Consider the following 27,571-nt stretch of genomic DNA (forward strand, 5'->3'; position numbering starts at 1 on the left):
TCAACTGCTAACACACTTTCTGTGAAGTAAGTCTAAGCTGATTAGTGAGAAGTTCATAAACAAATTAACTTGTTTGTGTGTTTAAAAATGTGCGATTAAACAGCCTACATTTTTTTTTCTTCATTAAATGATTTTCATTGGTTGAATTGTTAAATCAAGATAGGCTTTTTTGTTATTTTTATGAAATCTCCATAGATTGTTTAATACAACATATCATATTTTCAACAACTCAACATCAATAAAACTGTCAATTAAAAAAAAAACTGCATATTACCTTTTATTGCACAAAACAATCGGAACATTTTTTTTTCATATTTGAGATTTTTCCCCCAATATAAAAGAAGATTGTGGACCACATTATATAACATCTTGGGATGTAGGTAGAACAAAATGAGTAGATAGCATTTTCTTGGTCTTTTCTGAAAGAGAGTTTGCACAAGATGAGCACAGTAGGTTTGGAGGTTTGAAACATAAAAAGCATCAACAAATGGCATTATAAGGTGTCTGAGCAGCTCACTCCTGTATGTGAATAGAATTTTCTTTTAAATTTATCAACATAAGTTAAACCATCTGTGCTCCTCCATTATCTGTGCATCCCATCGGCATAAGATCAAAAAACAATTGTGCTGACATTTAACCCACTTTGTCTATAAACTGACACTCAATCCTGCTTCATCCCCCTCACAACCACAAAGCTCTGACAACCACAAAAATAATTTCACTAAGGTAAGATCATCACACACATATTTTCTCCTGGAAAGCCAGAATCACAATCAGTATAATTTCATTATCCACTCTTTAACTGCTGGTGCAACTTATATTATTATGGAAAAGTATCTCATTTTTACACGTCCTATTAAAAAAAATGTTTAGGGACTGTTTTGGGAATGTTTATTCAAATAGTAAATGAATCAATCATTTTTGGATCATAAGGCTGTAGCAAATTATTATAGGCAACATGAACATCAGGGTTGTCAAGCACATTAACTTTGATCAAATTAATGACTATCCATACTCACTCATTCAGTAACTTACTTGCTACAATTATGAAATTGGAAAGTTTTTAATCCAAAAATAGTAACCAGGAGATGTGTTGTTATATAAACATAAAATGGCATTAATAAATGCCAAAATAGAACTGGGGTCACTCCGTCACTTCAAGACCAAAAATAGCATATATAGCAAGTTTTGTAAGACCTACTGGCTAATATAGTATAATCAAAGATGCTGTATAGATTAATCATATAACTGTAATAGAATATATAATACAAAAAAAAAATATATAACTCCCTTAAGCTCCTGCAATTTTTTTAGATCCACATTCTGTTAAACTTTGTGCACAACATATGAATCAGAATAAGCATTTGCATGCCACTTAAAGAGGTGCAAAGAAACAAACATAAATGGCCCTTCCTCATTAATATTACCCATAAATGAGCACAGACATCAAACTGTTCTCTTTCCGATTTTTTAAAAGTGAATTAAGAGGTACTACCATTACTGTTATATCATCTTGGCCTTGTGGAATCAAGAGTCCAATGACAAGTTCCATGATTACATGTAATATTCATATAACAGGTCAATGTTTACTAGCTTTCCTTATTATTGAGTATTATTTATTAAGTTATTATCTTACAGGTTTTTTTTTTCCAAATCTATTTAATGTATTTGTTCTTTACCTGTCCCATATTCTAGAAAAATATTCAGTAGGCTACTATTAAGATGGACACAGAAGAAAAAGAGAGGGAAATAAATTTAACGGAAGCTGATCTGGCAGGGTTGGTCCAAGCAGAAATTTCTCATTTTAGTAGTCTCAAAAATTACTATTATTTTATTTTTCATAAATCTATTCAATCAAATTAGGATTAGTATGGCTAAGAGAAGCTAAAGGATAGGTAAAAAGCCATTTTACAATTTAAAAGCACCTATGAGCCTACTCACACCTGTCCCCTTCCACTGATATACCGATATAACTAACAAAGAGGAAAACAGCATTTTGAACACTATGAAGCTCTGTATGTTTGAGTTTCAGGTTGATGGGATAGCAGTGGCTCATCTATAGCTCCTCGTAGATGTGTCAGAGTTTACTTAGTCACTTACATATCCCACATATCAGTCTCTCATTAGCAATAACTAGTCAGCAAAACTATGACCACATGAGTCATAGTGCAAAATATTTCTATCCTTGTGCTTGTAATGCTAATGCAGTAGCTCCCTTTTATAAGACAAACAACAAATCTGTAATGTTATGAAACATTTCCTATTACCCCTCATTGTATTCATTTTACTATATGCATGTCCGAGCTAATGTTATATTGACTTTTCATGCTAACTTCTCAGTGTCTAAATAGGCAATGTTAGCCACTACTTATCCACCACTAGTTTGCGATAGATTTATTAGCATTCAGCTAGAGCTGAGCTACAGTGTGCAATCAGCATAACAAAAGGCAGCTGTGGGACTTTTAGGTAAAGTGCCTTTTATCTTTTATCTGTAAGTAAATACAGATTTACCTGTTAAACTCCTACTTACTGCTGTGCTTTTCAGTTGCTCTGAATTGAGATGATCGAGAATGAACCTTTCGCAGAAGCCTGCTGTCTGCTAAAAATCACAATAATTTCTTTACACTACTTACAGTAACACTTTATTTGAAGTGTACTTATATCGGGCCTTCATAACACTCACACGCATTGCATAAATATATTAAGTAATACCTTAAGATTTATTTAAGGCTTATGTCAAAATTCATGGAATGAAGTTTCATGAAGCATGTTGCTTTGTCTTCACATGAAAAAGCGATAAGCAAAAACCCCCACTTACCATTATGGCTTGAGTTTTGATGACTAAATTATTATTTTTTAAAATTTCTTGGAAAATTTTGTCTTTATAACAACACATTCATGAAGCCTCTCATCGTTCCTTTTTGGTAGGTATACTTACTTAATCTACTTTTTATAGAAGCAGGGAGCTGAGTACACATCAACTGAAATGCTGGTAGACCATTTACTTTTAAACTATTGTGAATCACTATTCTAATACAACTTCACTGATTTACAAATCCCACATTCCAGCAAAATGAATCCTTTTATGTTCTCTAACTAAGTAGTAATCGAATTCTCATCTATAACACACATAAGAACTGCTACAGTATGTATACCTTTTATGCCTGTCATAAATGTGACTGTTCATAAGAATAATGATAATTGTGGGATTTTCTCTGTTCTCTGTTTCATGTAAAATCTCATAGAACTATCTGATGTCACCGTAGTGTTGAAAACTACTAGAGTTTTTATAAACCCTCCATCATGGCTTTATAAAACACATAATTCTTATGAATGTGTTATGAATGCTCTATGCATGTACGATACAAATAAAGTGTTACCAAGTTTAACTACATTTGCCATAACTCTGCATCCACACATCTGAAAATCTAACTGTTGTGGAAAGGTATACTCTCCTCTGTTTCATGCACTCCTCTGTAATTTGCATGGCCTGCATTTGCATATTTGCATATTTGAGCCTAATAGGCTTCTATAGTCTGTGACACACTAGCGCATGCAGTGTTTCAATGCTGTAAAACGTCTGCAAATACATTTTCCTCAATTTGCATAACACAGTTTTGCTCCGAAAGGAATTTAAAAACATGTAACCATATCGGTATGTCAAGGTTGAAATGACTGAATACCTATACAGTCTGATTTTACATTCAATTTCCAAATGTGAAATTGACCAATGCATACTCCAGGCCTCACAGAGCTGAAAAGAAACCATACTGAATGGAAATCAAAAGCTATGCAGTTCCACTGTAGTGAGGAATCTAGTGGACGTGTGATGGCACCAAACCACACCAGTAGAAAAAGCTGAATGTACTGAATGCAGACCTGTGAGAGTTGAATGTCACCTGGCAGGGAGCCAAGTTATGTGATTTGAAAAATTACATTCAAATCTCTTGGTTGTAGGAATTATCAATCGGTCGTAGGACTTATCAATCGGTCGTAGGACTTATCAATCGGTCGTTGGACTTATCAATCGGTTAAGACTTTCATTATTTATTCTCAAAATTAAATATATAAATAAAACTGATTTTAAATTATACCAACTAATGCAAGCACTGTGTGTTTTTAACCTAGTATTCTTTTAATCTTTCAGTTATTCGTGTGTCTCATTTGTGTAAAAAAGACACTACTGTCTTGAAAAAATGCTCTGTATAGTGTATGTGATAGTGCAGTGTTTGACTTGGATACCAACAGTATTCAAGGAGTGTGGCAGTGATCATCTGAAACAAATGATATTTTAGTGTAGCACTGAACTAGTTAATGTGCTTATCAACCCAGAAATGTCTACTGCTGCTGTATGATAAAACTATCTCTGTTTGAATATTAAAAAGAAATTATACAATAACACATAAAGCAGGCAAAAGGACAGCAAAGGAGGACAATGGTCTTTTGTGTTTTGGCGGTTCACACGAACATCGAGAAGGGTTCATTAATCTTTTCCTTTTTCCCATAAAATTCCACTTGAATGTTTTACAACAAAATTGTCTTTCAAGAAATGGTCCCTGAAGGCCAAGCAGAAAATGTCATCACAGAGAAATACAGTATTTTTCTCCTTCCTTTTCAACATCAAACACACAACATCATAAAGACCTCCTCTATATAGTAAATTGCAGGATCCAATGGTTAGTCAGGGTGGGTTTCATATTTTACGGTGTCTTTAACACTCCTAGCATGGATTAAATCATTTTCATATTAAATTTGCGAGGTGCATCAGCAGCACCACTGCTTAGTCCTGCATCTGATTTACGTGGTACGTACTCAATCTCGATGTTGTGTTTAGTGTTACCTTTGCCCCGGCTCCACAGAAACAGCAATACCAAACAGAATAATACCACTCCAAGGAAGGAGATGAATCCCATGGTGGTGGCAATGATAAGAGTCTTGATGTCAAAGGGGAAAGGAACAGTAGCTTTTGTCCCATTGGGACCGCTGTCACTGGGCTGGTTAGAAATGAAAGCAAAGGTTTTGTTGGGCTGGTTGGGCCAGTCAGGAGAGTAGCTGTGGACATGAAGGTGAGCAACAGCAGTGTCGTTTCCACCTGCATTACTTGCAATACACACATATGTCCCATTGTCTTGGATCTGAGCGTAGCGCACCTCTAAAGTACCATCAGGAAACATGGTAAGTCTTCCTATCGTTTTTGGGGTAATGAACTGCTTTTGTGGGGAAAGCCACATGATAACTGGGGCTGGATCTCCATCTGCCTGGCATGCAAAATGCACAGTTGTTCCTTCATCCACATACGTCTGCTGTGCTTTGCGGTCCCGGATTCTTGATTTGCGGCATGTGAAGTAATTAGGCTGCAAGATATCAGGGAAATCTTTGAACTCTTTTCCCTGGACGAACTCAGGTGAGGTGCATGTGGGCTGCTGGCGGTTGAAGTTGAGCCTCCACCTGCGACGGAATACCCAGAGAAGCCTACAGTCACATGCCAGAGGGTTGTCATATAGCACCAGTGTCTCCAGGTTTCCCACTGAGTGGAAAGCTGATTCTTCCAAGGTATTTAAAGCATTCCCTGACACATTCAAGATCTTTAGATAGTTGAGTCCTCTAAATGAATATGGCTCTATTATAGCCAGTCTACCACCAACCAGGTGAAACTCCTGCAGTCTGAGCAGGTCATGTAGCTTGTTCCCTTCAATGATTACAATGGGGTTGTAAGACATATTTAAGAATCGTAGGTAAACCAGGTGGCGGAGTGCCACATATGGGATCGAGGTTAAATTTGCATTGGTGATCGTTAAGGATGTAAGATTCAAACCGTACAAGCAGTTAGTAGTCATTGTGTCCAGGTATGGCCAATTAGCAATCTCCAGAACTTTGAGACGAAAGAGGCGTTTGAAAGAATAATCTCTGATGCTGTTAATGTTGAGATTGCGCAGACACAAAGTGTTGAGGCTGTGCAAATGAGTAAAGGCCTCTGTGGGAACAGAGGTCAGGTTGCACTTTTCCAGTGTCAGGTGTTCCAGGCTGTTGAGGCCATGGAATGCTCGGTGGGATATAAACACCAGGTCATTATCACCCACTTCCAGAGAGCGTAGATTATAGAGATCCTGGAACATATAGTCTAGCAGGATAACTATTTTATTCTCACTGATATCAAGCCTGGTAAGGTTACTGAGGCCTGTGAATACACCCAGCTGAATAAGTTTAAGCTTGTTGCTGCGCAGCCCAAGAGTCCGAAGGCCATACAGGTTGTTAAAGGCCCCAGGTTCAATGGTGGATATGGTGTTTTCATTCAATTCTAGCTCCTCCAAGTTGGGAAACCCAGAGAATTCGTCTGGGTTAATTGTTTTAATGCGGTTCTTACTGAGGTCTAGGTATCTTGTCTCAGATGGAATACCCTCAGGAACTGACATCAACTTTTTCCGGTGGCACACAACAGCACGATCCTGGGCATTGCACTCGCAACGGGATGGGCAGCCTGTGGTAGAGCCGGACAGCACAGTAGCAAGCAGTAAAATTAGGATGGGCTGCCAGCACGCCACCAAGTAGCTGTGCCCACTTACGTCCACTGCCACCATCCTACCAGTTACCTGCACAAAAAAAAGACAGTGCTGGTAAGAGGGGTATTCAGAATTATCTAACAAATAAAATTTTTGGAATTGTCCAAATATAAAATAGTAAAACAGTGACTAATTGTGTTTAATAACAAGTGTTTGGAATATAGACTTTCTGATTTTGTGTCGGAAATGCAATGTCATTTTTGTAGGTTTAAAAAATCTATGCAAACAATTTCCTCTGTATTAAAGTGGCAAGAATACTTCATAATGTAATTATAATGATACAACAATAAGAATAAGTATAAATTGATTAAGATTTTGCTCAATAGCCTTTTATTCAGAAACAAATTTTCAGATGATGTATGATTCATGAAATTAAATTCTTGACATTTCACTGAAACATTAAGCCTAGCTAGGAAGGAACAGCAGGAGACCGCATATTTTGGATTCTGTATCAATTTTCTCTGAAACTTAACTTCAAAGGTCTTCTCCTCATATTAATTGTAGTAAGAATGAAAACATTGCATCACTATTATAGCGTATTTATGACATACCTAAAGTCATGGTGTAGCTGAACAGTCCAAAACAGGATTTTTGTAATACTGTATCCGAGATTAATTGTGTCCCCACCATATATCTCTTTTAAACCAGAACAGTGCTCAGCAGTACTGAATCTATTCATATAAAACAGCGGCACTGCGTGGTATGCACTGCTTGTATTACCAGCAATTTCAGAAAGTAATTAATAATTTAATTCATGCGGTATCAAGCAGCATGTATGGACTAACAGCTGCATCATGCACCAACTGCATCAATTCAGCCAGAAAGGAGAAGGAATGGTCAAAGACAAAACTGCTAGTGGTGATAAATGTGTCACTGCAGAACATAACTTGTGCAGCTGCAGACAGCTGGCTGTAGATATAATTTTCAGGCAGAGAGATTAATCTTCCAAGTTAAGGGCTTTATTATTCATATATATAAAATATTCATACACAGCATAGCTTTCAGTAAAATACTTCACAAAATTCACATTGTTATTGTTCTTTGTAATGGAATGCCAAAAGAGAGTGAAAATTACACCCTAACGCACAAACCACTGCATGTACAAGGGCAGAGGAAATTAAACTGCAGTTGACCTGTGAAGAACATTAGAAGCACGCTGGCTTTCTTTAGTTAGTTCTTAAGCTCTTGGCAAGTTGTGTACATGCTGTGAGTGAAAACCGAATGTTACTGTGTCAGTGTGACTGAACTCATATGCCACAGGAGTCCATTTACGGTTAGTAAGCACAAAACATAATGCAGAATGAAAATGTCAGACTACCTATTACATCTTGTTCCACCTTCACTGGTTTATAAACGCATTTTCTCTTTAGCAGCAAATCAACGAACTATTTTCAAGAAATGTGAAGCTATTTATTAACTGAACCTGAAAACAATGTCTTTAGTCAAACCTATAACATGTGTCTGATCCCTGTACTGTAAATTCAGAGTTCAGCTTTTTTTTTTTTTTTTAAAGCTGCTGTGGATATTTAATCACCACACATGGACAGAAGTGGATTGCAGTCAGTAGTGTGTCTCTTACTCAGCTTATTGTTTTCATAACATGAGATATATATCTCATTAAACAGTACTGCCTTAAATATTATTTAAAACAAACAAGCCCCTTATGCACAGTACATGTATGCTTTTCATACTTTATTAATAAGGCCACGGAACTGCAGCAAACATAACACACCCAAAAGTCCTGACACAAGCAAAATTTTTACTGTGACAGATGTTTTGCTGTTCCTTGCATTCACAAAATGAGTGAGGGAAGAGAGACAGTGTGTTGACAGAGAGATTGGCCAAGGGCAACGGGCATTTGGCCCATTGACCGATGCCAATCGATCATTAATATTAGTACCAAGACAGCTGTACAGGTACATGCTAATGATACCAAAACCCCCCCAAATCACTTGGCTGACATGTTGACATTTATCCCCAAAAATTAAGTCAGAGATTCTACTGCAAAGCATGCTGTTTATGGTAATCCAAAAGAAATAAAATGCACCATCTGTGAGAAAACACAAGTGACAATCCCTCTTAAATGCTCTAGCTAAATATGTATGATCTGCTTAGAAATCCCTCTAAGACTGCTGTCACTGCTATTAGTGCTAAGAGTTAAGAACGTAAGCCATGACAGTTTCACTCACACTGCTCACAACCTCTAATCTTGCTAGAGTTTTACATCATTTTCCATTTGCATGGCTTTGAATCTCCATCCCTCATGTAGTGCTCACATGCAGCCGGAGTAAGACTGACAAATTCATTTCAACACCTACCATCCTTTATTTCCCTTACATTTTATCATTCCTACTTTTCTCTCTTTGTGGGCCAACACTGTAATAAGAGAGCATTCCTTCTCAGTTTGGATTTAGTTCTGCACTCTTCTCTTTCAAACAGACAGAGACTGTCCAACAACTCTTTTAAAGTTCTAGAACAAGAGAATAAGAACTCTGCACCGGCCGTGTCGAAGGGGACACCTCCGCCACCAACAAATCTTTGTGGCAGAGGCAAAAAGATAGAAAAGAGAGAAAGGTTTAATTACTTGCCCTAAAGGCTCACATCACCGCACAATATTTTCCCTAGTTTAACACAGCTGAATGAACTAGTCACCTAAATATAATGCCCTTTATGAGTTGAGTCTTCAGTTAGAGCAGGAGAAACATTACTTTGCCCACTACTGTGACCCACCAGGAATGTACTTTTATACCTCTGATGTACAGGCAGCTTGAAGCTTTTATGTGTAGCCATAACAATTAGAGAGGCCAGGTCAGTAGGAATGTTTTCATCAAAAAAAATATAGGCTACTTATTTTCTCATTGAATCTTATAAAATACAACAGCACAGATGAAGAAATGTACTTATACTCTTACTCGTACTATTTCTAATTATATTGCCACTGTTTATAAATAATGCCACTGCACATTTGCCAGCTGTTATTGTTATATTTGTAGTTGTTATTTCGTTGTTTGTCTAGGCACTTCGTGTAGTTGTTGTATTGTGTTAGCACACATGTATTAACACGTGCTAAATCCTCTTGGTATGTGTGTTTCTTGTACTTCCTGAAGTGAGTATAAAGGTGAACGCAGGTGTTACTGTGATTGAGATAGGGCCCTAGTGGGATGGTTGAATGCAGAGTGATGTGAAGGAGTTTAAAGTAGAGCTGTTGCTTGACAGATGGGACAGCCTTTAATCCCCAGCCTGGAGCTGCTGTTTGCAACAAGGTGCAGAGCTCCAACAGAGGGCATCTGCTTCATATACATACTAAACCCTATCAACATACACACAAATGAACATGAGCACACATGCACACACAGCTCTCCACACAATCTTTACTGATCATTAATGTTCTTTCACCCTCCCTGTCTTTTCAAAGAAAGTTTTTGACCTCTATGTCATCTTCTCAACTGGCACAAACGGCAACCTGGCATACATCCAATAAAGAGTAAGGCTTATAAGATAATCACTTCTTCAAATGTTATCCTGCCTTATTCTTCTGAAATAATCATCTGGCACCTACAAAGGCCATACACATAAGCACACTATTTGACGGGATCCGTTTCTTGGAGTTTGCCTCTTCTGAGTTTTTTTTTCTTTTACTTGTTTACCTTCAATATCCTCAAATACAGTGCTAAATTTATTTTTCACCATAAATCTCTAATTTTTCTTCCATATTAAAGTTATAATACAAGTATACTATTTAGGCAATTTTAACTTGAGAGTGAAGTATAATATAAGGTATAATGAAATAAAACCACAAACAGTCATTTTGCTACACCTTCTTCTATAATTGGCTCGCTGATAGATATATGCACATTAACTTGCCATCTCTTAATACATTATATTGGAGAATATATCTGGTGCCCATCCTTGAGTTCTATGTGATGTCACACGGTGTAATCACTGCCATTTTGAGAATCGAATAGGGGACTGACATCAATGTAATTGTGTCTGTTCTTTGTTAAGAAGAATAATTTCTATTTATATTGATCAGTAACTGCCTTAATACACTTCACTACATACAATATATATTCAAGAATCAGCAGTGCAGCAGCTCATCCCTGTCATGCTAGCTTTGCTAGAAAGATAGTTATTGCTATAGTATTGCTAACATTAGCAAACGTCATGTGATTAATTTACCCTCCCTATATGTTTTTTCTCCACCTGATGAAATACCCTAGGATGGTTTAACCACCTGGACATTAGGAGCTGATCAGCTCTTAAACACTTTGAGGCACTCTACTACATAGGGGGAGTTGTATATTCAGGCATGTTGAAAAAATAAGTACACCCCATGGAAATTGTTGGCTTTTTTGACATATTTGGACAAGCAAACATTTGATCATCTTTGAAACAGCGCCTATTAATAAAGATGATGTACTTGAACAAAGCCACAAGGAAATCTTGTTTTTCAATCATTTATTCAACAGAAATATCAATAGATGTGGAATAGATTCTTCTGTGTGAAAAAATAAGTAGACCCTTGGCCTGAGATGCTTGTATTGCACACTGTCTTCTTGTAGGCGTTTTGCATAATTGTCCACCAGTCTCTGACATTGGCTTGCTGGAATTTTTGACAACTCTTCCATGCAATATTCTTTCAGTTGCAAGTCATTTGAGGGTTTTCTTGTTTGTACTGGCCATTTCAAATCCCCCCACATTTCAATTGGATTCAAATCCGGGCCTTGACTACTCTATTCCATAACCCTCCATTTCTTCTTTTTAAGTGGATTTGCTAGAGGATTTGCTAGTGTGCTTATGATCCTGCTGAAAGGTCCACTTTCGCTTCAATTTCAACTTTTGGACAGATGACCTCATTTTCAAGCACTCTTTGATATGATGCAGAATTCATGGTTGAATCAATGAATGCAAGCTGTCCAGTCCCTGAGGCAGCAAAGCAACCCCAAATATAACATTTCCACCACCGTGCTTCACAGTGGGTATAAGGTGCTTTTCCTGAAAAACTGTCTTTGGTCTGTACCAAACATATCTGCTGTAACTGTGGCCAAACAACTCTATCTTTGATTCATCTGTCCAGAGCACATTATTCCAAAAGGCCTGGTCTTTGTCTATATGCTCACTGGCAAACTGTAGTCTTGGTCTAATGTTCTTTTTAAACAGCAAAGGCATTTGTTCTTGCACGCCTCCCATGCAGGTCAAATCTGTGTAATCTCTTTCTGATTGTAGAAGCTTTGACACTAACAGTTGCAAGACTTACTAGCAAATTTTGTGATTAAATTTTGGGGACTTCTTTTTGCACAAAACGGTCTGCTCTTGGGCTGAATTTGCTGCACCATTTGTAGATGATTTTCCTTACAGTGGAATGATGTATTTCAAATCATTTGGGGATCTTTTTATCTTTTTCCCTTGCCAGATTTATAGGCTTCCACAACATTTTTTCTGAAGGCCTTATAGAACTCTCTAGATTGTGGCATGATGACACCACTTGCACTCCCTAAGCAATCACTGGCACCCAATCTTGAACACCTGATTCTAATTTTATGGATTTGAAGGTGTATTAAATGTAGGGGTGTACTTGCTTTTTCCATGTGACTGATCTGTTTTTTTTTTGGTTAATTTAAATTGTGAAAATGTCAGGAAAACACAAATATGGTAAGTTATCTGCCAGTTTAAATGGAATCAGCAGTTTGGGGGAAAATACATATGCATTGCAGTCTATTTTATCGGCAAAGCACCTTTCACTCTCTTCCAAATTAAGTTTTTTTTTTTTTGTAGCCATCTTTCATTTCTAACTAGCAGCAAATCCAAATATGGAATAAAAAAGGACAATCACATGTACTTGACATTCCTGTGCCATAATTACATTCTGCATGTGGGGGCAACCTGTCTGTTAAATACCAACATGCTCAAACAGAGATAAAAGTATGATGACACAATATGGCTTTCACTCAACAGTACATAAATAATGGAAAGAAAATTCATGCACACAAGCCATGTGGTTTAAGTCTTAAGAGTAAAAAGTCATCTTGAACAGCAAAAGGCATGATTAAGGGGTGATAATTGAGGTCTCCAGAATTAGTCAGAGGAACGTTGGACTAAAAAAACCTCCTCACTTAAACCAAGGGACATTTTTCTCAGGCACCTGCCACCTGTCAGTGACGTGCTAGCTCTTGTCATGAGACAGTTTTGCTGTCATTTTTCATTAAACAAAAGCAGCCTGAGTAAACACACAATGCAGTTTTTATTTATTTATTTTATTGAAGCAAAAAAAAAAAAACGTTATTCAACACCTATCACCCATGTGAAAAACTAATTGCAACCTTAAACATAAAATCTGGTTGTGCCACCTTTACCATCAATAACTGCAACCACACTGGTCTTCCAATAATTGGAGATCAGACTTTCATTTACTTCAACGACTTGCACTTACTCCTATGCTTTGGATCATTGTCTTGCTGCATAATCCAGTTGAGCTTGAGTTTAAATTTATGGACTGAAGACCAGATATTCTCCTTTAGGATTTTCTGGTAGAGAGTAGAATTCATGTTTCCCTCAATTACTGCAAGTTGCCCAGGCCCTGAAGCAGCAAAGCATCCCCACATCATCACACTCCCTCCACCATGCTTGACTGTAGGTATGATTGGTATTTGGTTTACACCAGATGTAACGAGAGCCCTGTCTTCCAAACAGTTCGACTTTCGATTCATCAATCCACAAAATCATCTCTAAAAAGGTATTTCAATCACCTCCTTCCTCATTATTTCTGCAATTTCTTTCAACTTTGGCATAGTGTGTTTCAGGGACACACCTTTTAACCAACTTCATGCTGTTGAAAAATGTTCTATTTAAGTGTTGATTTGATTGAACAGGGTTTGCAGTAATCAGCCTGGTCGTGTCTAGTCCAGCTGAACCCCATTATGAATGAAGTTTCATAGATTTGGGGAATTAGTAACTACAAATACAGTTTCATACAGGCCCACTTGGTATTGAATAACCTTTTGCTTCAATAATACCTATCATTTAAAAGCTGTATTTTTGTTTACTCAGGTTACCTTTGTTTTATATTAGATTTGTTTTAATTTCCAAAACAATTTAGTACTAGATATACACAAAAACAGAAGAAATCAGAATACTTTTTCACAGCACTGTATATGGAATTATAGTTGTTTTTTTTTATCTGACCATAATCATTTCCATCTTTTTCATAGAAACCAAATTGATTCATTTAAATGTAGTGGCAAATATATTCAATTAATTTATTTAGTTGAGTGTAGATCGCCAGCAAATGTACCCGAATTTCAAAGAATCACATGGTTCTATTATACAATAAGCAGATTACTCTGAATTAACAAGTGCTGCTATGGGTACAAGAAAGAGTCACAAGTGAGAACATGTCAAATGGAAGACACTGCAGAGTGGCAGGTGCTGTGGCTGCCATTATAAACACGTTGTTTGTGATGTGTCCGTTATGTGCAGCATTACTTATTCTGCTAACTACTTAACATTCAGCTTCCCTTTCCAAATCACCATGTGTTCTTGGATGAGGCATGCTATTACAGTGTACTTAAGCTAACTTACAAGATTGTTATTAGAATTCACACATGTAACACTAGTATAGAACAGCAAAAAAGGTTAGCTTTTTGTATTTTGGTTCATTCTTTTCATGTTGGCATTATTGAAATTTCTCTTATATGTTTCAGTCTTCTAGTACATAATGGATTAGGATTTTTTTTTCTGTTTCCCACCCTTTAAGCAAGAAATTCAGTACTAAACAAGTTAATGCCAAACACACATCCTGTTGCTGGAGAAGTTATCAATATGGGAAGTACACATTGGAAATAAAATTTAGTTGAACTTACAGCTTAAGTATTCTTAGTAGAATACAGGTTTACTAAAATCATGTCTTGCTTCTCAAACTGAATATATAGAGGTACACAGTATCTGAGTGTTTTGATATTTATTAGAATTATATAGATGTATTCAAGCAAATCTTATACGCAGGCATGTGATTAATCAGTCATTATCCATCCATCCATTTTCTGTACCGCTTATCCTACACAGGGTTGCGGGGAGCCTGGAGCCTATCCCAGGGAACTTGGGGCATGAGGTGGGGGTCACCCTGGAGGGGGCCAGCCCATCGCAGGGCACAATCACACACACACTCACAAACTCATTCACACTCTGCAGCCAATTTGGAAATGCCAATCAGCCTACAACACAAGTCTTTGGACTGGGAGAGGAAACCCATGAAGCATGGGGAGAAGATGCAAGCTCTGCGCACACAGGGCAAAGGCAGGAATCAAACCCCCAACTGAGGCAAACGTGCTAACCAATAAGCCACCATGCCCCCCCCCCCAATCATTCATTTCTGTGTTTTTTTTTTAAACATTTTAAAAACAACATATCAAACAAAGGTCAAGTAGCTTTCATAGATATGCCGGAATCGGCACTGAACCACAACTCCCAGAATACAGGGTGGCCTACAAACATGGCCACCAAGGACTACAACACTGCCACACAAACACTCTCACGTTAACATTCACCCAGTTACTGATTGAACACATACCTGGACTCAATAACCACCACAGACACATTCAGTGTTTAAGTGCTCACGGTTCACCCACACCTTTGGAAAGTATACACATATGTGTTGTTTATCACCAGCAGTTACCAAGTCTTTTAATTGTGTATTGCTATACTGGTTTTGACATTTCTGGTTTCCTCAATTTGCTGATTGCCTGACCCTTTCCTGCACCTTGATCTTGAAATTGAATCTCGTTCTTTTAGTTGCATGGATAAGTAATAACCTACTAAACTGCACTTGCCTACCTGACACGAGGTAAAATTCTATTAATTGGAAGAATATCATTACTACTGAAAGACACCATCATGTTACTCTCTCTTTTCTTTAAATTGACATATTAATACCCTCCAGAATTATTGGCACATTTCAAGAAAATGAGCAGAATTAATATATTAAAAGAAGATGGGGACCTTGGTCCACTCCTCCATGCACATTTTAAACATGCTGATGGTGTGCAACATCATATTTTTACCACAGGCACACAGCCTAAGTCCAAATGAAAAATAATTAGTAAAAACATCATTCTTGAAACTGTATATATCATTACTTTTTATTTAAAAAAAAAAATAGCTCTAATGAGATTGATGACAATTTAATAAAACAAAGATAAATGTAATGTTTATTTTATACAAAATTTTTTGCTCATTTTGGTGACACCATAAATAGAGAAGAAGCAGCTATGCTGGGGGTGGAAATGGGTATTACGTTGGCCTGGCTTGGGTGTGTTTATCCTAGCCTAACCATTTTCTTTGACCTTTCAGAATACCACATAATAAAGAGAGAGTGAGTGAGAGAGTGAGTGAGTGGGTGGGGGGGTGGGGGGGGGGAGTTATTAGAAAAAAATAATCAGGAGAGAGTGTGAACTGCTGCATGATGGTGGAAATCATCACTTTTAATCCTTTAAACTAGTCCAGAGATTTAGTTCTTTAAAATACACACTGTATGTAACAAATAAGTGTAGGCAATAAAGCTTAATAAAATACTAATTGTACATTGCTGCTTGTGTGTAACTGCTCATTTAAATACATACACACCCACAATTAACCAAATATTTTAGGCATATTTATACAGGCAGCACTTCAACAGTTACCTAAAAAGAAAGGACTCTATTTTTTATATTTTGTGAGTGCCACCAGGAAATGCTCCAAAAAATTAAAAAGCGAAGAGTTTAATTTAAGTGGGGAGGGAGTAGATTGTGCTGTTTAATATTTTTGTCTTTGTTTAAATTTCAATGCAATAAGTTGTGATCTCGACTTAATTTTCTAGTGATTGCAACATAAAAAGTTGTTTTCTCATGACTTAATTTTTCTGTGTACTCAACATCCATCGTCCTGAAGTCACTGGGGTTTTTGAATGGGTTTTTGGATAAATGCCTGAAATAAGGTCTGTGGTTAACACAAGCTCAAGATATGTTCATGTTTTATATTACGCCATAAAATACATCAGTAGTATCCCACTCAGGATTTTTAAAAAGTTTTTACATGGCTTGAAAAAGACAGTTGCTAACAAGTGGCTAAATGTCTACCGAGGATGTCGGGGACATTAAAAATCATCACGCCAAACAGGAAAACTCATCTACTACAGCCTTGTTGTGTTTATACTCACAAACTATTCCAACTCAAACTTTCCAACTTGTAGATTTATCAATTTATAGTATTTTACAATTTGAAATAGTTGTCTGAAGCGTAGCGGTGGTGACGTTGAAATCATGCGACCGTGGTGTAGTTCGTTTACAGCCTAATATTAGCTTTTCATTTCTGGTGATTTGTATTTAGGATTCAAAATTCATAAAGGTTGTGTTCGTTGATAAAGATTATCTTAATGAACGAAACATTTAAGAATAATAAACTTTTGCTGGTCACAGAGTTTATTTTCTGCAATAATCCAAAAGCTAATGGAAAAATCCTGTTGGCTTTTTGTCGAGGGAACCAGGGTGATACTGATTTCTGGCTTGGCCAAAGGAAAAAACCTCATCCCTGCAGGATCGACGACTTCCACATTAGTGTCTGACGCTTGAGAAGGGGACACACATCTCTCGCTCTGAAAGTGGAGATAAAGTCCATCTCTACAGCAGCCAATTATTACATTTATGATGGCGAAGATGCCAACGTGCATGTAACACCAGTCCCATTCACAAAGAAGGAGATTTCTCGGGATAAAATTACGTTGTGAGAAAACTTTTGGTTATGTCAAGATCATGAAAAAATTAAGTCGTATTCATGAGAAAACAACAAAGAAAAAAATTAATAATGGATGTCCACTTAGGGCTTCCATACATTGCAAATGTGCGGCACATTAATGGAACGGAAACCCTTGGAATTGATAGAACTGGATTCATTTTCTGATGCTGGTTTAACAGTGACAAGAAAGGAGTCAAGATACTAACACTGGGAAAACCAGCAATTGCATGGAAGTCATGTTCCACAAGAGAAATTTAACACAAAAATCACACAAAACTCTGTGCATATGCACTTTTAAAAAAATGAGGTCCCAGGTGTAGAGTGCTGTAGCACATGACTCGACAGATTAAATCCTGCTGCGATCAGCAAGATGGAAGATGATCTACAGCTACAATCCTATTACAGCAGGATGCTGCACTGCTCCAAATGTTCTAATGGCAGACAAGACACCACAAGACAACCCATGTACTGTTTTATTTCTGTTCCCATCATTTGCACTTACTGAAAAACCACCATCAAGATGACTGACTTTTACCTACCTTTCATTTCACCTTCAGAGGAACGTCAAACAGTGAACAAAATTTAAGATTCAATTTTGCTTCTTCACCAAAATGGTGGAGGAAAAAACACAAGCAATTTGCAAACCGGTTGCTGATTCATGGCTGGAGTGCCTAGTGCCTACTGAATGATATAAAACTGCCTCAGCAAAGTCAATACTGTTTACTCATTTAAAATGTATCCCTCAGATGCAGTGGGCTGCAAAAAACTATTTTTCATAACTGTTCACAAAAAGAGAAAGGGCAATAAATTATAACATTTGCCTATAAATTACTGCATGCAAAGATGGCGAGAGAGAGAGAGAGAGAGAGAGAGAGAGAGAGACAGAGAGAGAGAGAGAGAGAGATGCAGATGGAGGCCATACTGACTAGAATATGAACAAGGCTGCAGTATTAGCTGATGAATAGGTAATAAAAACAGCTCTAGTTTAATCACACCTTTCTGAGCTGAGATATGTAGAAGTCCCTGCACCTACAGTTTAGCTGTAGCATTTATGATTTTGACACCTTGCTGTGCTGATACTGAAAACACATGAAAACTACACTTTCTGCTTTCTCAGCTCAAGCAGCAGTCAGAGCAAATGCAAATAAAACTGGTCCAGTGAATTCATTGAAAGGCAAAAGATCTGGTCCTTAAACGATGTGCATTTGCTTCTGGTAGCATTTACTTTTGTTTTGTGCCAAGGTTATTTTTGTGAACTTTGAGATACAAATTTATGACCCTTGGTCTTGTGAGCCAATAGAAAACATGTGGGCTCTAGTCAGTAAACAAATCAAGGTTATTATGTAGTGTTTCATTGAAGTTTCGCCTCACTGTTTCCTTTAAAAAAAATGATATTTAATATTGATATTTACAATTTGGGATCGGGGAGACTCCGACTCGATCCAGGGCAGTAAAATAATCGTAAAGACACCACACAATTGAGGATTTTTTTAACAAAAATTCAGTAGCGACAAGCCTTGAATCCCCCCACCCACCAACATCGGTGAGGAGCGTGCAAATCGGGCTTAAAATCTTTAAGTGTGTGGCCAACCTTAGACTACATGCTACTGAAAGTCTTCCTGGATCTGAGTTTCATACATTTTTAACTATAAGCAAAAAACATGGGATGTGCTTGTGTCTGTTTGTAGTAATAAAAGTGCAAGGTGGATTGTGCTTTGCATTACCGTTTAATATTTTCTTTCTATATATAAGCTATTGTATACTTCATAATTTTCAAAGTTTCAAACTTATTAAGCAAGTTGTGTTCCTGTTTGGGCAGACAAGCTGTTTGATTTATTTTACATTTTCTTTTCACTTCAGTGATTAGCATGTAAACATGATTACTTTGGTCAACAGTAAATACGTCTCACTCGAGTTATAGATAGTTAATTATCATATGCAACATCTGAAACAGACAGGATTGTCGACTGGACATGCACCCAACTGTGAAATAATTGGTTTCTTATAAATCCAAACATTTCTGCAGCTTTAATATCAAGCAAACCAAAACATTCGCAAATCCTGTTTTTATGTGTAGTAAAAAGGAAGACAAGCGTATTTTTACAAAGCTTGATATTTTTTTTAAGAGCGAGAGATTTTCAGTGTGATTAATTCCCCAGCAGACCACCGTGCTCCTTCTTAGCCACGCCACCTCTCAGAGGCTTACTAATATTTACTAATTATTGAAACTTTTCTAACTAACTGTCTGATTACAATGAACTAGATATAAAGCGACCAGAAACATCAGAAGAAGGTAAATGTGTCAATTCAGTCATTACTAAATTTATTTTCTCTGTACTGATCTTATAGTGTTCATTAGATTTACTAGTTATTCCTATACTAGCTAGCTAGCTATTAGTTACCTTGGATTGAGTAGGATTACAGTGGTATCATAATCCCTCGGTGTCAGTGACTAATAAAGGGATGATCATTAAGAACACCATACTGGCTAAGGGCTGTTATTTTCACTTACCTAGCACTGGCGATAGATATTTGTTCTCACCTTGACAGAATTTGCTGCTGTGTGCCACTAACGATGCATTCTTCCTGCTGAGTTTTAGATCAGGTTACTTGTATTGAAGAAAGATGCAGTAGTTCATTATTTTGAAATTTTCAGAACACAGTTTGCCGTCTGCTTTGCTTTGATTGACCTCATTAAATGTGAAATCTGCGCAGATTGCCGTTATTTAGTATCATCTGTTCGTTATAGGTTATAGTAATCTAAATGACCATTTCAAAAACTAAAACAATTTTTTTTTTTTTTCTGAGAAGAAGGTGCACTATTAATTTGCACAGGAACAGCTGCACGCTTGATCTGACAGTGGCCAGCTCAATCCGTCTCTGAAGCCTGTGTGTGTTCTTCTCTGGAACTGCCTACTGCTATTGATCACTGTGGGCTATTCTATTTCCCTGGACTGGGCTCAACTCTTTCATTTGCATTCTTCTCTTTCACATCCTTTTCCATCTCCGGGCTACCAGGAAGAGGGCAAGGCCAGAGGAGTTGAATCGTTTCACTTTGAGTGTGGCTGGGGAGAGAAGGGGCCTTAATTAGACCAATGAACTGTCCTGGAAGAGGTTATTGTTACACACTGCCGAGTACTTACTGAAGACCAGACAAAGAGAAAGAAAATGCAGAATTATAGACTAAAAATGAGGCTGCAGCAGATCATCCTCCTCTCTCATCTGCACTGAGGGCCACTTTTACAACCTTTTCATACTTCAGCTAAGAGGCTTATGAGGGAATGCTGACCCTCACACTATCAATAATTATAAGCTGAAGGAAAACGACAACAATGCAACTGCAATTTGCTGGGTGTTAAACACAAGGGACTTATAACTAATTAAAGATGAAATTACTCCTCTAAGCTGCCTCATGTCCTCCTGAGCTCCCTTTCTTCCAGTCCTTCTCCGTATTCATTATTCAGAGAGTTGAGGTCACAGAAATGAGAGATGGGTAGTGGTGGTAGTAGATAGTTTTGACGAACCCTAGTTGTCAAGTTGTAGTAATCCAGTCCAGCTCTGGTTTTAACTTTGGAAAGCTATCAGTTTTTTTTTCCATGTGCTAGACAAGCAAGGTGACCCAGGATAGGTACAGTTCAGCTTAGTTTTGCACAACCATACTAATTTCACAGACTGGGTTTAATCCTGAGCTCAGGATTGTCTGTGTGGGTTTTTTTGCACATTCTCCCTGTGTTTGTATGGATTTCCTCTGGTGTTCTCTATTTTCCTCCCACAGCCCAAAAAAACATGCTAGTAGGTGGATTGGCTTTGCTGAATTGCCCCTAGGCATGCACATGCATTGTACCCTGGAATGGACTGGTGTCCCATGTAATGTGTATAAATTTGTTATTCTAAATGAAGTGTGTTCTGTATTCATTAGTTTGGTAGAAGTCCAGCTAAAATGCAGCTATGGTGATATTTAAGTCCACAACTGACCTAATTTGTGCCCAATTTTGATGAGTTCTGGATTTAGACGCTTTGCTCCGTAATAAGCAAAAACTATGAAATAGAGCAGAATAATTTATTTGACATTAACGTATCAGAAAATCTTGGCCTGGGGAAATTGCACTACTGTATGACTAGTGACTTATTCACTTGTTCCACTTTTTCAGTTGACTCTGGCTTCAATTATTTGCAGAGACCACAACATGTGAAACAGCAATTGAAATAGTGAAGAAGGAAGCATAGTTTATTTAAGATAAAATAGGGAGAGTTTCAAAACTTCACCTACAATGGTTCTTGCCAGGGACGTGCAAAGAGTTCCTCAGGGTAAAAAATTTAAATAAAAAAAAAAGAAAAAATAAGGGCTATATCACCAAAGAGCTAATTTTACTACTTTACCACTTTAACCACTTTACTAACTTTAATTTAACTACATATTTTTATCACCATGGTAAACATTGTAAACAGACTGTGTGTGCTCACAATAATGAATATGAGAATATAACCTACATTTATAGAAATAATTACAACAAAACAGCAACTTTTAGTAGAGAGATGATAATCCAAACATTATGGGAAAAAAAAAAACTACAGTATTACCATCCACAAATGTAGTGACAAACCCACTGTATATCACTTACTGTGAAAGTCAGTAAAATTTTTAATTTCACAATCAAATTTAGATTTGGCAGCAGCACTGCTTGCTGAACTGGCTTTTTAGTCTCAAAGCTGGTCATTTTTTTCCTTCTAAATTTCATTTTAAAAAGATAAATTGAGATTTAATTATCTTATATCACCATTTTTTCATATCACTTAGGCTACAGGACATATTAGGTAACAAGGGGCATAGTTACTATATGCATATAGTATAAGTATATTCGCAATCTTGAAAAGTGAGTTCGTTATTATTCTGTACTGTGACTCTGCATCTCATGCTGGATGGAGCAGACGCTTTCAGTTTAAAGCATCCGTTAAACGTTCTCCAACTGAACTAAATGGCAAAACGACAGTGGGGGCGGTGCTGCGGGGGGCAAGGGTAATCTCTGTATGGCCGAACAGAACAACGTGTAACACCGACTTTCACTCTTTGTAAACATATGATGCCTTTTTTTGCAACTATCTGTCTCATATTAGCTCACCTCTGTCTGTTTGGCGTCGTGCCTTTACTGACTATATAACATACATATAATATAACAAGGTTACTTGCGTATCTGGAAATTTTATGAACTTGAGTAGCTAGTACTTACCAACACATTCCCTCTCAATCAAATTGTCAATTTGAAAACTACAGGTGATAAGCATATAAAATGCTGCTAATATTACGAAAAGGTTAGGAGAAGAACTAGTAGTCTCAGCAGACCTGTCTGCCTGTTGAAGCAAGACGCATCATGATTACATAATGACAGAGATTATCTGAGTGCAGACTCGAATCGGACAAATAAATGGGAAAATTCTCAGAGTTAACTAAATTTAATTAATTTGCTACTGTTTTGTGCATGCTCTCATGTTAATTTGAATTCAGATGCTTTTTACATAATATGATTGTTTATTAATTAATGTTGAGAGGACCATTTTTAAATAATTTAGAAAAAGGGCAGGGGCTTGAGCCCCGTCTTCTGCACATCCCTGGTTCTTGCCTCTATTATCATGTTCTTATTCCTTTTCGTCTTCTTCTTCTCTCTGATCGCATTAATCGAGAGCACGTCTTTATAAAATAGACAGCAGCAGTCTGAAGTCATTTAAGGTCTTGATATTGATTTAATCAAACCTTAATCAAAGGCTGTATAATATAGTCTTTTACAAAATCTCTCTCTCTCTCACTCTAACCAACCTACCATCACCACACCAACAAACTACTACAATAGCAAACACTGTCTCTGAAATAGACAAAGATGGCTGCCATTTTATTTTCTCATACAATTGCTCTGATACTTTCATCAATACACTCCTCTCTCTTCACTACATGTATTTAAAGTCACATATTGCACGGAAGACATTAAAGCTAACACATGCTGACTGAAACACCAGGGTAAACGAACAAAGGCTATTTAAAACAGAAACATATGGCTGCATAGGAATATAGAATTTTACTTGGGCCCAAAACCCAGCATGTACGGCAGACATTTCCTGATTGTGCCATTTTACTCCTAACATGTATTTAAAGCATAACAACTCCCCTCCCTAAAAGTGAAAGAACACTGTATTTTTTCTTACAGTAGAACACTCATTTTGCAGTATATATATTACAACAATTCCATGTCTGAGATAAGTTGAATAAGCACTGTTATCGAACAGAATGCAGTTTGCTGTAGAGTTACTATGAACTGGCTAATTGAATTTCTACAGTGAATAAGACCTGCATTTAACAGGCTGATAAGTGCTGATAAAACAGTTTAAAACCATGGCTGGTACCTTGAGGATATACTGTAGATATACATAGTCTACACACCCCTGGTGAAATTGCAGATTTTTGTGATGTAAAAAATGAAACCGAGATAATCATGTCAAATCTCTTTCTGCCTTTTAATTTGATCTAGCAGCTAACAAAATTCAAGTGAAAAACAAATAGAAATGTTTTGCTTATAATACAGTAATACTCAGACTGTTTGGATCAGAGTCTACCAACTCATCACATCTTGATTTGGCAATTTTATTCCACTTATCCTGAAAAAATGATACATATCTCCTGTGCACAGCCTTCAAGTCATTCCACTGGTTTTTGATAGGAATTAGATCTGAGCTCTGACTGGGTTGACCTTCTGATTCTGAAGCCGTTCCTTTGTTGACTTGGATTTGTGCCTTGGGTCATTATCATCCTGGCAGGTGAAAGTTTTCTTCATCTTCAGCTGTCTGAAAGAGGCATGCATGTTTTGTGCCAAAATAGATTGGTATATTGAGCTATACATGAGTGCCTCAATCTTGACTAGAGCCCTAGTCCCAGCTGAAGAGGAACAGCCCCATAGCATCATGCTGCTTCACTGTGTGTATGGTGTTCTTTGGGTGATAAAGCTGCCTTGTTATTATGCACAGAAAGTTCTACCTTGGTCTCATCATACCATAACACAATTTGCCATATGGTTATGTTACATTACATTAAAGATGGAAAACGATATGACCTGATTTTTTTATATATATATATATATATATATATATATATATATATATATATATATATATATATATATGTCTAATTTCTTACATAACAAAAACATGCCATTTTAACAGGGGTATGGAGACTTTTTATATCCACTGTACATTTTTCATTCTGTTGAAACTATATAAAAATAAATAAATAAATAAATAGACAACCCAATGTTATGGGACAAGACACTGGTCTGATTTTTTATTCAATTTAATTCAATTATGTTGTAGTGTGGTTTTGGGACAAAATAACACCAGAATCATAATTCCTGTCTGCAAATATCAAAACAGCATCACAGTGTAACTCTAGTGCCAGATCCATGTGACATTTCTTTACTTCCATACACACCTATGTACTGTATATTTACTTTTTTTACTGGGCTGTTTGCCTATTCTGACTTCTACAGTAATGATGAAATATATGAAATAGTATTCTCTAATCATTTACAAACCAGGGAGAAATTGTTTTAATTATTTCAAAGAATGCTACTTATTGCAGTTCTGATCAGTGTAGTCCTTTACAGATCATTTTTCTGAAGATACCATAAAATCATTTTTATCTCACTTGAGTGTTCATCACAACAATGGAAGAAAAGACATTTTAGAGATTTAATTTCAATTAAACATGAAATCCAGTTCTGCATAGTGACTATTTCCCCTGGCTTTCACAGCAGGGTTTGGGGATTAGTCAGTATGCTTACTAGGTCAAACTGGAATACAAAACCTGAGTTGAATATTGCCTTTGCCATTACTGATTAATGAAATATGGGAATGTGTATCGTCAGATATAAGAATACTCTCTCTCTCTCTCTCTCTCACACGCTGTCTTTTTTTTTTTTTTTTTTTTGAAGATCTGTAAATGGAACATCTTTAATTACTCTTCCAATGCTCCCAAAGCATTCCTTTGGGGAACACATTCGTGTACGTGCACACACATACACATGCACACACACACAAACTCTTGGGTCAATTTTCATCTGTAATCACCATTGCAACTCTAGGGATCTATTCCCCAGAGTACCTCCGACATGTGTTAGTGTGTCATCACATCACTCTATATCATTCACATTGGCTTTGCTCCTTGTGCCTGTTTAGCAGAGATATTTTTTCCAGCCTCTTCTCTAGAAACCGGATTTCCTCTATTGCTTCATTCAGACGTGCTCTCTCTCTCTCTCTTTCCCTCTGTCTTTCTTCCACATGTAGAGTTTATAATCTAAAACCACATAACTGATTCAGAAAAAACAAACAAACATGGAAGTGAAAACCACCTTGGAAGTGAAAATCAGAGCATATTATGCACTATGTAACCACAGGAACTAGAGCAGGAATAGATAAGCCATGCCTTTTAGAGTGGGGCATTTGAAAATAAAATACTCATCAGTAATTGCAGGGTGACCATATGTGCTATACAGTGACTGCAGAGTGTAGTAGGATTTGGGCTTGGACTCAAGCTTTCATTTATGATTGGTTCATCCCACCAAACCTAACTAGGTGGTAGAGGCTCTAATTAAAGGCTAAAGCTTGAACAGTCTCCCAGGGTCACTTGAAATGAGCAGTAAGAGTGTACTGAAAGCCCACTTATTGTTACTTGAAAACAGGGCTGCAAAATAGGCGAACATGAATGTTATGTTTGTTAAGAAGTGGATTAAAACACACATCGGACTTGAAGAGAGAAAGAGGCTTGTGAATTGTGGAATCATTAAAACCCAGTGAATTAGTGAAGGGGGTGAATTTCTTTTGTTGGTGTGGGATCCATTTCCTTGAAAGAAAGCTCAAATCCTTAATGTGTTTTAATGGTCTGTGGTAAATGGCCATGCAAATAAATTTTGCCCAAAAAAGAGGTTTTACACTTGCATGTGTAAAATATGCGTGCTTCGACATTAGGAACACATTTAAAGCAAAGAATCACAAAGAAAACCACAGAGGCATTTCAAAATGCCCCTATTAAAGCTCTCAGAAATGAAAGTAAAGTGTAAGTAGCCATTAGAGGACCCAAATATCATCTTTGATTTTTATGTCATTCATGTCTTGTTGACAGAGGGCCAAAGAGCTTGTGTGTGTGTGTGTGTGTGTGTGTGTGTGTGTGTGTGTGTGTGTGTGTACCTCTGATAGTGGCTACAAAAGTCCTCACATGACAGATAAATGGGGTTTGGGAGGCTCTTGGAAAAATGCTACTCATACTAATCCAAACACACACACACACACACACAGGCTTGATACCATCAACGACATATAGCAGTCACATCCTGCCGGGGTTGAGTAGTTTCAGCTTCACATCTTCATTAGCTGAATCCACCCACAACTCTAGCTAAGAGCATGAATGACCAACTTACACTTTGCCCCTTCCCATGTTTATTCCACTTAAACATTGATAGATAATAAATATTGATCCTGTCATGGTGACGTATTTAGGGTGCAACGTAAATCAACATGACTGCTGTAGATAAATAAACAAATCAATTAAAGAATGCGTCAGTAAGTCTGTGCTTAGCTCAGCTCCTTTCGTAAGCGTTCACACACACACACACACACACACACACACACATACACACACACACACACACACACACACACACACACACACACACACACTCATACTGGCCTAATGCTGATTGATAAACCACCCCAATCCTTGTGTAATTCACAAGCTCTCTGATCTATTAAGCATGCACATCAATCAGTCTGAACCAAAATGATGAGTGTTGCCTTGAGATTCTCTCAGCAACAGGACAGCCATTGATTAGTTCATTAGACCATCCTGTTTACCAAAACTTCTGTCACACTCGGCAGGATTCTTAGTAAGCTTTCCCACTCATTATAATTAGCTTAACTGGACTGTGTGTTAGTGGAAAAGAAAGCGAGAATATCCCAACCATACAGCAGTATTCCCAAGAATCTCACATTTAAATGTCAAATGATCTTGAATATTTTACATTTAAATGTATTTTCCTAGCAGTATAATAGAGCCTGTCAGTACAGAAAAGACTGATCAGGTTTGAAAATAGAAAGAGAGAATACCAAGTTATATTAAATCCAGCATAATAACCAAATGTATTACTTTAGCAAAAATTACACTGCAAAACTGACCTCAACATACAGCAATCTGAATGTCAGACAAGTAAGCT

The 27,571-nt window shown here is 37.1% G+C and overlaps 1 protein-coding gene across 2 annotated transcripts in view; it reads right to left on the reverse strand.

Moving 5' to 3' along the window:
* Positions 1 to 251: 251 nt before the first annotated feature.
* The window catches only part of lingo1a (leucine rich repeat and Ig domain containing 1a), a 37,602-nt gene continuing 10,282 nt past the window's right edge, over positions 252 to 27,571 (reverse strand). For both annotated transcript variants that reach the window (XM_017485948.3, XM_017485947.3), the window contains exon 2: positions 252 to 6,590. In XM_017485948.3, coding sequence (XP_017341437.1) covers positions 4,731 to 6,578 — 1,848 coding nt within the window. In that variant the 5' untranslated portion in view covers positions 6,579 to 6,590 and the 3' untranslated portion in view covers positions 252 to 4,730. The remainder of the gene's footprint in view (positions 6,591 to 27,571) is intronic.

Source organism: Ictalurus punctatus, chromosome 14, assembly GCF_001660625.3.
Source record: "Ictalurus punctatus breed USDA103 chromosome 14, Coco_2.0, whole genome shotgun sequence".
NCBI lineage: Eukaryota > Metazoa > Chordata > Actinopteri > Siluriformes > Ictaluridae > Ictalurus > Ictalurus punctatus.